We start from the raw sequence: 12,128 nt of genomic DNA on the forward strand, positions 1-12,128 counted from the left end.
CTACATTGCAAATACACCTAATGTAGTACAATGAATATATAAACGCATCTTCGGCTGCGTATATGCGCTTTGTTATGTAGGCCACATCCCCACGTGTTTTTGCAGGGAGGAATTTAAGCCCCCCCCCCCCCCCCCCCCTACACACACACACCCACACCCACACCCATTCACTGGCAGGGCTTACACCCTGCCACCCTGCCACGGTCCGAAATGAGACAATTACATTTTCCTATTACAGTAATCCCATAGGCAATTTTTGTAATTTTGTTAACATACAGCACAGGTGCAGTTAAAGGTAATTGAGATGTTGTGTTCAGACTTATTCACTCGTTATGTTTACAGTGAGTATTTAGCAGGTAAAGCACTGGGTTTCAGTATAGAACAATACAATCAGAACTGTATCACAGAAACTCTCAAGAGACCAAATAAGAACTAAAAGTCCAAATAAGAACTAATATCTAAGATGGTCGATCTTGACAATGGCCTCAATTGTGTACCACAGAACAGTCACAGATTCAGGCATGTCCATAGCTTTCAACTGCTATAAATGCTTGAAGAATTGTAAAATTGATTATATGGATTTTATCAGTTTTTAAGGCAAAAAAGAAACCGCATTCTTACTGTGGCTCCTGATGGTCCAAACCGTCCTCTCTCTCCTGGAATTCCTCTTGGACCCTAAACAGTATAAAATAATAAGAAATCCAGCTTGAGAATGATCTGACATACAACTGTATCAAATCAAAAGAGCAAACATTTGTTTTCCATGTAACACTGTGTACAAAATGTACACATTTTACATAAATAATACGATTTTATTGCAATGCAAATAAGATTTTATTGCAAATTTAAAATCAACAATAAAAACAGTTTGAATGAGTAGAATATGAAAATGAATGTGGTCATGCTTTATGTGGGCAGGGTCGGTTGGAAGTGGACATGGTCACATGGAAAGCACACTGGGCCAAAACAAGAGATCATTTAAAACGTGTACTATTGGTCAGAAACACATTTTTTGTCCCTGCCCACTTTCAATGAGACCAAGTCCGCTAATGATTTGACATGCCTATTTTTGATTTGGCCTTGTTTTTGAATCCACCACACCCTTAAAAATAGTATTACTACAGTACAATGACATTTATGAGTTCATTTAATTTCTTTCTTTCCTTCATTTTTTACACTACTGCTGCCTATGCCAAAAACAACGAGTTAAAGTAATATGACTAAGGTGTGGCATATATAGTACCATTTCTGTAATATTGTAAATTGTATACATACCTCTGGACCTACTGGACCCATTTGACCAGTTGGACCAGATTCACCCTAAACAATAAGAAAAATATGGTTTAAGCCTGGACAATGCATTTGGGTATAGTGATTGCATATCTTATCTTAAAATGCAGTTCTAAATATAAAATGATGTCAAGTGAAATGAAAACAGTACCTTTGACCCAACAGCTCCACGCTCCCCTTTTGGGCCAATTCCCCCAGGATGTCCCTGTAAAATACAAAACATTGCGTGATTAGTTGTATGTAAATCATTTTTACAGGCATGTTAGAACAACACTTGTGAACAAAATCATATAGTAAATTATATTATATGTATATGATCTGATTACAGAGGACAGGGAGAAGTATTGATACATAATCTAAATAAACCAGTCACCTATTAAAAGATATCCAAAACACGTTCTTAACTTTGCTTGGATAGGGATATGCTGTATATGTTCGAGTGCAGTAAAATTATGTTAGTAGCATTCAGGTTGCTTGGTTTATACAAAGTTCAGATCTATATTGATTGGAAAATATTGATACTTACCCTGTGCCCCTTTATACCTGCAAGACCAGGTGCCCCGGGGAAACCTCTTCCACCCTAAAACAGAAATGTTGCATGAATATAAAGTGGTCTGTTGGGCATGTATCTACAGTACAATTGTAATATTACAAGTAGATAAGCTCTTTTATTATGTTGATGCACTCGTGAACATATGTTACACATGTTATAGTAAGTTAACCAAAAATAAAAGAACAGCAGCAACAATAGGGCTTAATTCAACTTTACCGCAGATCCAGGAAACCCAGTTTCTCCTGGCTGACCAGACTTCCCAGGTTCACCCTGAAATACAGATGACATCATGGAAATTATGCATTATGAGAACTCCTTGGCAAGATTTGTTTTTGAAATCAAATACGTTGTTAATAACAATGGAAATACTTTTATAGATTGTTTGCAGCTTAAGTTGGACACATCACTGTATCACATCACATAACGGGTACATAATGACTGTTACTGTTTAGGAGAGCATATTGGCAGATAACAATGTACAATTACATGTAATATATATATATATACACACACAGTAGTCCGTCACGTATCGGACTTCAGGGGGACCAGAGTAGGATGACCACCCATCCCTAATTGGACTGGACGAAATTTGTCCCGGATTCCTAGACACAGTGCAATCTTACAGTTTAGTGCCACAGTCAAACCAGGGGAAACAATTAAAAAGGTGGTCATCCTAGACCAGAGTAAGGGTGGATATGTAAAAGGTTGGATAAACGGATCATGTTTTAAATACCATTCACAGATGTAACATTTACTATATTGACACAATTATTGATTTGAGATTCAATTTTTAGTAGGACCTCCCTAAATATCTTGTTTAATAAAATACAGGGTATTAATGCTTGTGACATAGTAGCCATTTGCCGTGTGGGTGTGTGCATTCGGTGCTGAGTGACAGGCAGGAGATTGAGACAGAGGTTGAAGTTGGTACGCCCCCGCTGGTGAACAGGATCTCACTTAACAGCTTAACAGCTCATGTGACCAGCAATGGTAGCGCACGTAGCGCATACAACACAGCATACAAAAACCTTAGTAGGATCTCTGAACTAATCTTCTCTGTTCAATAATAAGGTTCTTGATCGTGACGGATAAACGGTTAGGGCTGATATGTGACAGACGGATACACGATGGATACTATATATATATATGATTTTGCTTTATATGAATATAAAGACATACTAAATGATAAGCAGAACACTGCAATGACTGAGAAAAGTGAACTTAAACTTTAGCGACTTATACTGTATATGCTGTCTGCTGTAGTACACATACGTATTTGCCTTTTATTCTTTATTTTGTGTATTCGAATACACGAAAAAGTTGACGCCTGTGTATTCGAATAGGAAACTATTTGAAATTCCCATCCCTAATATATATATATATATATATATATATATATATATATATATATATATATATATATATATATATATATATTAAACATTATAACCACTTTATAATATTAACTTTTATTCCATGTTTATTACTGTAAAATATATTATAACAAATGTATACATGGTTTATAATCCGACCTCTGATAGATTATAAACGCTCTATAAACGTGTTATAACACATTTTTTGTACAAGTAACTGCCGCCTCCCCACATCAACATGCTGCACTTCTATCTGGCCTGGTTCCACCATCTACTTACATCTTCACCTGGTTTTCCAGGTGGACCCTCAGGACCCCTTAGACCAACTGGACCCTAAAGCATAAAAAAGGTTACATGAAATGATGTCTAGCTTATCTTCAAAATAAAAATCTGAATTAGGTTTTCAATGTAGTTGTATGATGATTATTTAAACATGTAACTAGTATTTGTCAGGTACAGTATCCTCATTTTAAAATACATCTCCTGGAAGTAAAATTAAGCTTCATTGCATTTTCTTTTAGTACTTCAGTTGTCAGTGAGACCTAGTTTCAAAGATTATCTTTAAATTTGTTCTCAGTTTCACAAAAAATAACATTAATTGAAACTAGAGTAAAACTTATTAACAGAGACATTCATTAAAAACCAAAAATATAAAAAATACCATTGATCCTGGATCTCCAATTTCTCCTGGTGCACCCTGTAGACCTGGAGGACCCTAAAAAGGCAAGAGAAATATCACATTACCTGCAAATGCTTTGTAACAAAAAAAAATATTGAACTCCATAATGAACAAAAAGTTGCATATAGACAACAATAATATAAACGCCAAATTAAAGGTATCAGTACCTTGAACAAAGTAGGTTACTCTGTCCTATATTCACTGCACAAACATAGTGAAACAAACAAATGAAAACCGTCCTTGTGATTTCCAAAATATACCATTGATTCACTCAGCTAATTATAGATGGCCCACCTGAATGTTTCACATTTTAAATTTAGTAGAATAATGTAACACTTACGGGTTGGCCTGTAACCCCTGGAGGCCCCCTTGCTCCTGCTGGACCCTAAAACAAAGAGGAACGTACATTTTTATCTATGATGGTATATGAATGATGAGTATAAGCAATAACATACTGAAAAATAAACTAATAATGTTGTTTCTTTGTTCTTATTACCATTGATCCAGGTACCATTCCGAGCTGGCCACTGACTCCTGATTTCTCATCGGCTCCTCCCATCATTTGAGGTGAAAATTGGTTCTAAACAATAAATTACATTAATGTAACATACATTTTTGTTTCAATAAAATCAAATAAAAATGTAAAAATAAAAAAGCATTTGAAATGTAAATAGTCATACAGAGAATTCCATGGTTGATGACATTGGGGAGTTTCCATGTGTGGTTATTTGTGTGCACATTTGGGGGAACAATTTGAGAGGATCAGGTTTGTGGCCAAAAATAACAGCCACAGAGAGGGATAAGGTAAATTTCTTAACTTGTGAGCATGACGTAAACAAAAGGAAATCCACACCCATTTTCATATGGAAACCCGCATTTCACGTGAAAACGTCCACTGCTCCAAATCCAGACAGCCTTGGGAACACACTTGGAAGGTGTCTGGCACAGATCCCTATAATCCTACGTTTCTACTGGTTTTCAGCCATGGTGGTCTGCAATAACTGGGTTGGACAGTTTCATTATACCTCCGGGTTAATTATTTTCTTTTTTCTTTAATTAATAAGCCGTGTGATAAATTAGTTGAAATATTATTCACAACTAACAATATGCCACCCCACCAATGGACATTTGAAAAACTATTTGGACAAGAGCAGTAAAACACATTATTAAACAACCAGGCATGAGGCATTTACAAATCACAGCTTTATTACATGAGCTTAATACTGTGCTTTAGAGTTTCACTCAAACAAGATGTCATCTGACAACCATGGATTTCCAGGTGAGATTCTCTCGTGTACCTGTTCTCTGTGCCTGGAAACCACATTTTCCCAAGCTGTCTGCAAAAACAGCATGAGAACTCTATGCATGGCTAATCTACATATCGACCTCCTCCTTTCACCTTCATTTACATGACATCAGGTGAAAAGAGGGTCTTCTTGACTAAAATAAACTGAGCCAATGGAAACCCAAAATGTGTAGTGTCAGGAAAGTCAGTTTTCTAACGTGTCCTTATGAGGGTTAAATGTACCTAGTTTGTAAAATTGTAGATTTATGAAAGCAGAAGTCATTTGGCCGTGACATTTTAAGAGTTTGCATACACAGTACTGCTTTGGGATGCACATTATTGGACATGCCTGATTTCACTTAAAGAGTAAGTAGCTTCCACATTCCATTATTGTGACAATGACTATGTTTACAACAAAAATAGAGGTACAGTAGCACGCTATGATGGTACCAATATCAATCCTGAAAAAAAAACACTTGAAATGAGTGTAAAACAAACTTGGGCATCATTTTATAGTCATTTAGGAGGAGCTGCGCTAACATTTTGCATAGCACACATTATAAGAACAGTACAATTAAATAAACCTGCACTGCTTTAAAAATGTGTTTACAACAACTTCATAGAACTTTAAAATTAGATTATAGAAACTTTCCTTTTTTACTTATTGTGTGCAATCATGGTGATCTGGGTTTACAACTGATGTACCTGAAGCATTCTACTAGTCACTTTTACTTTTTGTCTGTCCTTTTGAGGATGGTTAAATGTATTTGTTAAACTTTTCCCATAAGGTAGCACAAAACAGAACTTAACCAAAACAAAACAAAACAAAACAAAACAAAACAAAACAAGACAAAAATGTTTAGAGAAAGCTTATCACTACTATAACTCTTTTTTTTAATTAAAATATTTTCCAACTGTCGGATTTAATACTATAATATTAGAGACTGTAGTAAAAGGTTTATTGATTAAGCTACACAGAGTGATCTGCTTGCTAAAGGGATTTCAGTCTTTTTATCAGCGACAGTCTGGAGGTGTGTATATGTTGACTATACATATTGTATTTATAATGTAGTTTTATAAATAAATATATCACTGTACACAGGGAAAACTGTTCTGAAATGGCAGCTTTTTAAAAACATTTTGAAAATAGATTTCCAGCTCATTTCAGAAAATCAGGAAAGATGATGATTCTTCGATTTGTGCCAGGAAAAGTATGCATTTTGACCTAAAGTACAATGTTAATGGAGCCACAGTAACACTGGCCTACCACCCAGATGTACCATGGTGCAAATGTACATTTCCAAAATATTACTGTACACATGGTAAAATGATTGTTTGAGGACACAAATCGATGTAACCATAGCCAGTTTGACCGTTTTCTTCTTTTACACTATGATTTGGATATTTTAGATGTCAAAAATAGTACAAATTGTTCCATGGACTGTAACACACATACCTGCTTCAGTTTAAGTCATTATATTAGGATAACATGAAGCACAGCAGATACGTACCCCGCCATGGTGTGTGGGGTGGCCAGGGGGGCCAGGTTCTCCAGGCTGCCCAGGAACACCAGGCTCACCATCATAGCCAGGGGTACCTCGAGGACCCTAAAGAAGTCATTTTAATTTGAAATGATATTACTGAGAGTAAAGTAACAGGTTCAATAACTGATAATTTTTTTAAGTAATGAAGCCAAACCAATAGAATCACTGCCAAAAGTGTCAATAATGTTTACTGCTGTGTGTATTGTACTGTCTATCTAATTACCATAAGCCATTAAGTAAGAACTAATCCTATAAAGGGTTATGTTTTCTTATTGGTTTAGAATTGTCTTGTATCATGTAATGCATGGTATAATGGGGTTTTCATAATAGTTTATGTATAAAAAAGAAAGTATTCTCAATTATTTTTTTACTTGGCTATATTTTGTAACTTCTTATTTTGGTTACCAGTTAACATGTTATGGTATGTGATGGTGGGGGCTGTCGGAAAAAATAAAGTGCAATAAAAAAAGGACAAAACAGCCTGTGGTAGACAAACATATTGTAGACCTAGAGGCACTATTGTATCAATGGGTATTAACTGCTCAGATAGTATACAAATGGTACAATGCAGCATGTTCCACAGGGCCACTCAACACCCCTAGAGGGATGGAATTCTTCAGTTCACCTGTGACGTTTTTTTTCCACAGAACTCAACCAAGACTTTATAGACTCATTTAATAAGACCACCATCATGAAACGTAACACATATCTATTCAAGCATATGTTTTTTATTAATAGATCAGGAGCCCCCCACGCTGAGGGTAAATGTTGGTTTAGCCATTATCTAGCCATTGAATATCATCATATTTAATGAATGATTTTGAAACAATCTGAGGATATCCATTATAAGGTCCATTAGATGAGCAGTTGTCAAATTGTTGGCATTAATACAGTTACATGTAAATATTACCCAAAGTATAATGAAGTCCTTAGTTTACTAGCACTGCATTACTCTGTAAGTCCTTAGTTTACTAGCACTGCATTACTTTGTAATGTGTTTCTTTCTACAACATATTTGTGTGGTTACATGTCTGTATTTGATTTGCATTTACACATATTTAATGTATCTGATTGGAAACTTTTCTTCGAATAACTTTATTATCTTTTTGCACTTTTAATCGTTCAGCCAACACGGTTCCATGACAACTTGTGTTTATAATGCCACTGTTGATCACTCTATTCTACTATCATCTCTTGCTGACCTGGGGATCTCTGGCACTGCTCTGGCCTGGTTCTCCTCCTACCTCTCCAACCGCACTTACCAGGTAACCTGGCGTGGAGCAACCTCCACACCTCACCCTCTCTTGACTGGAGTCCCCCAAGGGTCAGTCTTGGGTCCTCTCCTGTTCTCTCTCTACACCCGCTCCCTGGGCCCCCTCATCGCATCCTATGGTTTCTCATACCATTTCTATGCTGATGATGCTCAGATTTTCCTCTCTTTCCCCACCTCTGACTCCACCATCTCCTCCCGTATCTCTACCTGTCTGTCTGCTATTTCCTCCTGGATGCACTCGCATCACCTCAAACTCAACCTCTCTAAATCTGACCTCCTTTTCTTTCCCTCCTCCTCCCCCTCCTCTGATCTCTCTATCTCTGTTCCTCTGGAATCTACCACACTCTCTCCCTCTTCCTCAGCTAAAAACCTTGGAGTCACCCTGGACCCCTGCCTCTCTTATTCCCAGCACATCTCCACTCTGGCACGCACTTGCAGATTCTTCCTGAGCAACATCCGAAGAATCCGACCCTTCCTCACCAACTATGCTACCCAGCTCCTGGTCCAGGCCCTGGTACTCTCCCGCCTAGACTACTGCAACTCCCTCCTGGCTGGCCTCCCTGCGTCTGCCACCCGTCCGCTCCAGCTCATCCAGAACTCTGCTGCTCGCCTGGTGTTCTCTCTACCTCGCTTCGCCCACGCTACTCCACTACTCCGCTCGCTCCACTGGCTCCCGATCACCGCTCGCATCCAGTTCAAGACTCTTGTACTAGCCTACAGATGCCTTGATCAGACTGCACCCAGCTACCTCCAGACCCTCATCTCTCCCTACACCCCCACTCGACCTCTCCGCTCCGCCTGCACTAGAAGACTGGCTCTACCTCCGCTACGCTCCCCTGCCTCCCGAGCCCGCTCCTTCTCCACCCTTGCTCCGCAGTGGTGGAACGACCTTCCTACAGATGTCAGGACTGCCCAGTCCCTGACCACATTCCGGCGCCTCCTTAAGACTCACCTCTTCAAACAGCACCTGTAGAACTCCTCTGTTGTATCCTGGGACACTATCACCCTTCATTTAAATATGCTTTATTTTGCTCTTATCTGCCCCCTATTTTACTGCATTTAATCCTGTACCTCAGAATATTGTAATCTCCCAAGTGTTTAATCTGTAGTATTTTGTACTTAATCATATCCTGATGTAACTATCACTACTTAATCATATCCTGATGTAACTTTCACTATTATCTGCTGTATTATTGAATTGTGGTTTGTCACACTTGAGAATTATTGTATTTCTTGTTCTTATTGTATGACTTATATTGTAACACTTGAATGTATTTGTATTTGCTTGCGATTGTAAGTCGCCCTGGATAAGGGCGTCTGCTAAGAAATAAATAATAAGAAATAAATAATAAAAGGATAAGCTGTACTGTGGCCTAAGAAATAAATCAATGTGACACTCTGAAGCATACCGGCCTTCCTTTGTATCCTCGTTCACCTCGCGGTCCCTGTGAACCCGGTGGGCCCTAAGAGAAAAAATGAATACATTGATGTAAAAAATAATATTACAATTCAATATATTTTAAACAATACATGGTACTACTATGACTACGACTACTACTACTACGACTACTAATCCAACTGTGCATAACAAAGCTGTAATTCTATCAGGGGTTTCTCGTGATTTATACAGGCGTATATTATTTGTTATAATACATGCTGACATAACAGGCAGTGTTTATTTTTAACAACTGAAGGATAAGTGTTGAGAGTAACATTGCATTTTGGCTGAGGTCATTTCTTACAAAATTTATGTTGCTTCTTGTTTTTCTGGTGGTACAGTTTGTTTACAAATTAGGTTAGCTATTTTATCATCAATTATCCATCCATTATCAATAACCGCTTCATCCTATAGAGGGTCACGGTGAGCCAGAGCCTAACCTGGCAGACACAGGGCACAAGGCCAACACACACAGCAATTTAGAGAGACCAATCAACCTAACCAGGATGTCTTTGGACAGTGGGAGGAAACTGGAGTGCCCAGTGAAAACAGAGAGAACATGCAAACTCCACACAGACAGACCCCCGAGCCAGGAATCGAACCCAGGACTCTGGAGCTGTGAGGCAGCAGCGCTAAGCACCGCGCCACCGTGCCACCTATACCAATTATTATTATTCACATCCCCTCATATTAAACTGTATGGTTTTCTGTTGACAAGTGAAATCGCTTCAATTGTGATATTGGATTTGAATGAAAGAGTTTATGGCCCATATTTGATTTGGTTTTATTGTTTATATGTTTAAAGTTAGCCCCTGGTTAGAGTTACCAAAAAAATAATGGATGTGATACTTCTTTAGAGAGAAAGGGACTGTAGTTATATATCTGGCCACCAGGTGGCATGTGTTCACTTGTCATCTTTTTTTAAACAAGAAACTAAACTCAAAGCATTTGGCAAATAGGTGGCGTTGTGGACTAATTTACAATCACATCAAGCGTAAACGAGAAGGAGAATTATCTTATTTTGACTTTCCTATTACAGTGTACATCATTGTTTTCTTATCAGCTGCTATCAGTGGAGACTAGGATTAATATTATTAATTCGTAAGCCTCCATTTTGTATTACAGAACTATTAGATTTGCTTTATCTTTTAGCCAGTTAAAAAGAAGTTCAAATCACTATACAGTACTGTATATAGGTTCATGCCTGTATTAAACAATTATTCAGATTACTACAAATTCCATACAGAATATACTGTAAAATAATGCTTACCATTGGGCCTGGGCGACCTCTTATACCTGTTACCTGTGTGTGAAATAAAATATCAAAACATAAATAACGTATACAATATTCTAATATTTGTGTGTTCAAATCTATTACCCCAAAATACATTTATTTGTCCTTACACTTCCATGCCAATTAATTCTACACTGTATACATTTACAGAGGAAAGTTTAAACATATACATGCTTTAGTTAAGTTTACTTCTACTAATGGCTGGTTTCCTAAACCCCATTTAGCACTAATCTTGGACTAGCTTACCTGAGACAACATTAGGGAGTCAAAGAGAGAGTATTCAATAGTTAACTCTGAGATATTTGAACACTAAACTAATTCAGTGCTTTATTCCTCTCTTTACTGAATAATGTACTGCTTTCTTATTGTGGGCTGTTGTTTTACAAATGCAGTTTAACTGCACACGTTCAACATTCATTTGATCAGAGCAGGAGTTTAAATACCAGGAGCCACCTTCTCCTTACCTTCACACACTTTTTTTTGTTGTTTTTTTTTTTACTATCATGAGTCTAGCCTGGGGGCGCTCTCTCCCTTACCATATTAAAGCCTTGTGTTAAAACAACATTACTGTATGCGTTTAAACATATTTCTAAACAAGGAAGCTCAACCATTAAACAAGCCTAAACTGTTATTTAACAATATACTTACATAAGGGACTTGTCCAGGTTCTCCTTTCTGGCCCTGGACAGGAAAAAAAAAATATATATATATACAATCTCATCTTTTTCATCACCAGTAATTAGAGATTATAGATGGTATTCACTTCATTTTAATAATTTTGCTATGAACAGGAACCATTTTTTAAAATTCATTAACTGAAAAAAAAAAACCATTCCAGAAATGTGATGAGTTCTGCTTTTAGTCCCACTTTTTCCCCCTGAAACTGCTTTTACAGAACTTTGTTTTACTGGTAAGGACACTGCATGAGAGCCTCCATTTTATTTCCCCATACTGGAAAGTAGAGTATGGTGTGTGTATGCCCTTCTGGGCAGTTATGCAGATGGTGTGTAAATAGATGAGTGGAGACTTCGTAAAACTAGAGCATATAAATGTACTGTAGATTAAATGCAGGTCATTATGCTGTTGCTGCAACTAATACAAATTCCGCAGAATCGATATATACAGAAATGCTAATGAAAATGTGTCAAGGGAATGAGCAAAGGCACATTTTCTGAAAAAAAGTTATCTTTTTTGACAGGTAGGAAGTAGCTGCCCAGACCAACGATTTACCTGTCAGAGCTGCAAAGACAGAAGTTGTTTTTTGCTAGTTTTATACTTTTGAAATAGTTTTATTCTTTTCAAAAATTGGACTCATTGCTCAATAGCTTAATTTTTTTTAAATTTATTTGTATTTATTTACAGAATAATATGCACCCCCATATTATAATGTCCATGAGTA

General features: G+C 37.3%; 1 protein-coding gene across 1 annotated transcript in view; it reads right to left on the minus strand.

Annotated features, from left to right (window-relative positions):
- LOC117403673 (collagen alpha-2(V) chain) overlaps positions 1–12,128 on the minus strand; it is a 53,318-nt gene that overhangs the window by 21,646 nt on the left and 19,544 nt on the right. The window contains exons 4-16 of the mRNA XM_034005955.3: positions 11,378–11,410; positions 10,706–10,738; positions 9,407–9,460; positions 6,692–6,787; positions 4,392–4,475; positions 4,236–4,280; positions 3,878–3,931; positions 3,496–3,549; positions 2,060–2,113; positions 1,817–1,870; positions 1,442–1,495; positions 1,276–1,320; positions 622–675 (exon numbers count right to left, since the gene is read on the minus strand). Coding sequence (XP_033861846.1) covers positions 622–675; positions 1,276–1,320; positions 1,442–1,495; positions 1,817–1,870; positions 2,060–2,113; positions 3,496–3,549; positions 3,878–3,931; positions 4,236–4,280; positions 4,392–4,475; positions 6,692–6,787; positions 9,407–9,460; positions 10,706–10,738; positions 11,378–11,410 — 714 coding nt within the window. The remainder of the gene's footprint in view (positions 1–621; positions 676–1,275; positions 1,321–1,441; positions 1,496–1,816; positions 1,871–2,059; positions 2,114–3,495; positions 3,550–3,877; positions 3,932–4,235; positions 4,281–4,391; positions 4,476–6,691; positions 6,788–9,406; positions 9,461–10,705; positions 10,739–11,377; positions 11,411–12,128) is intronic.

Source organism: Acipenser ruthenus, chromosome 10 (genome assembly GCF_902713425.1).
Source record: "Acipenser ruthenus chromosome 10, fAciRut3.2 maternal haplotype, whole genome shotgun sequence".
NCBI classification, from domain to species: domain Eukaryota; kingdom Metazoa; phylum Chordata; class Actinopteri; order Acipenseriformes; family Acipenseridae; genus Acipenser; species Acipenser ruthenus.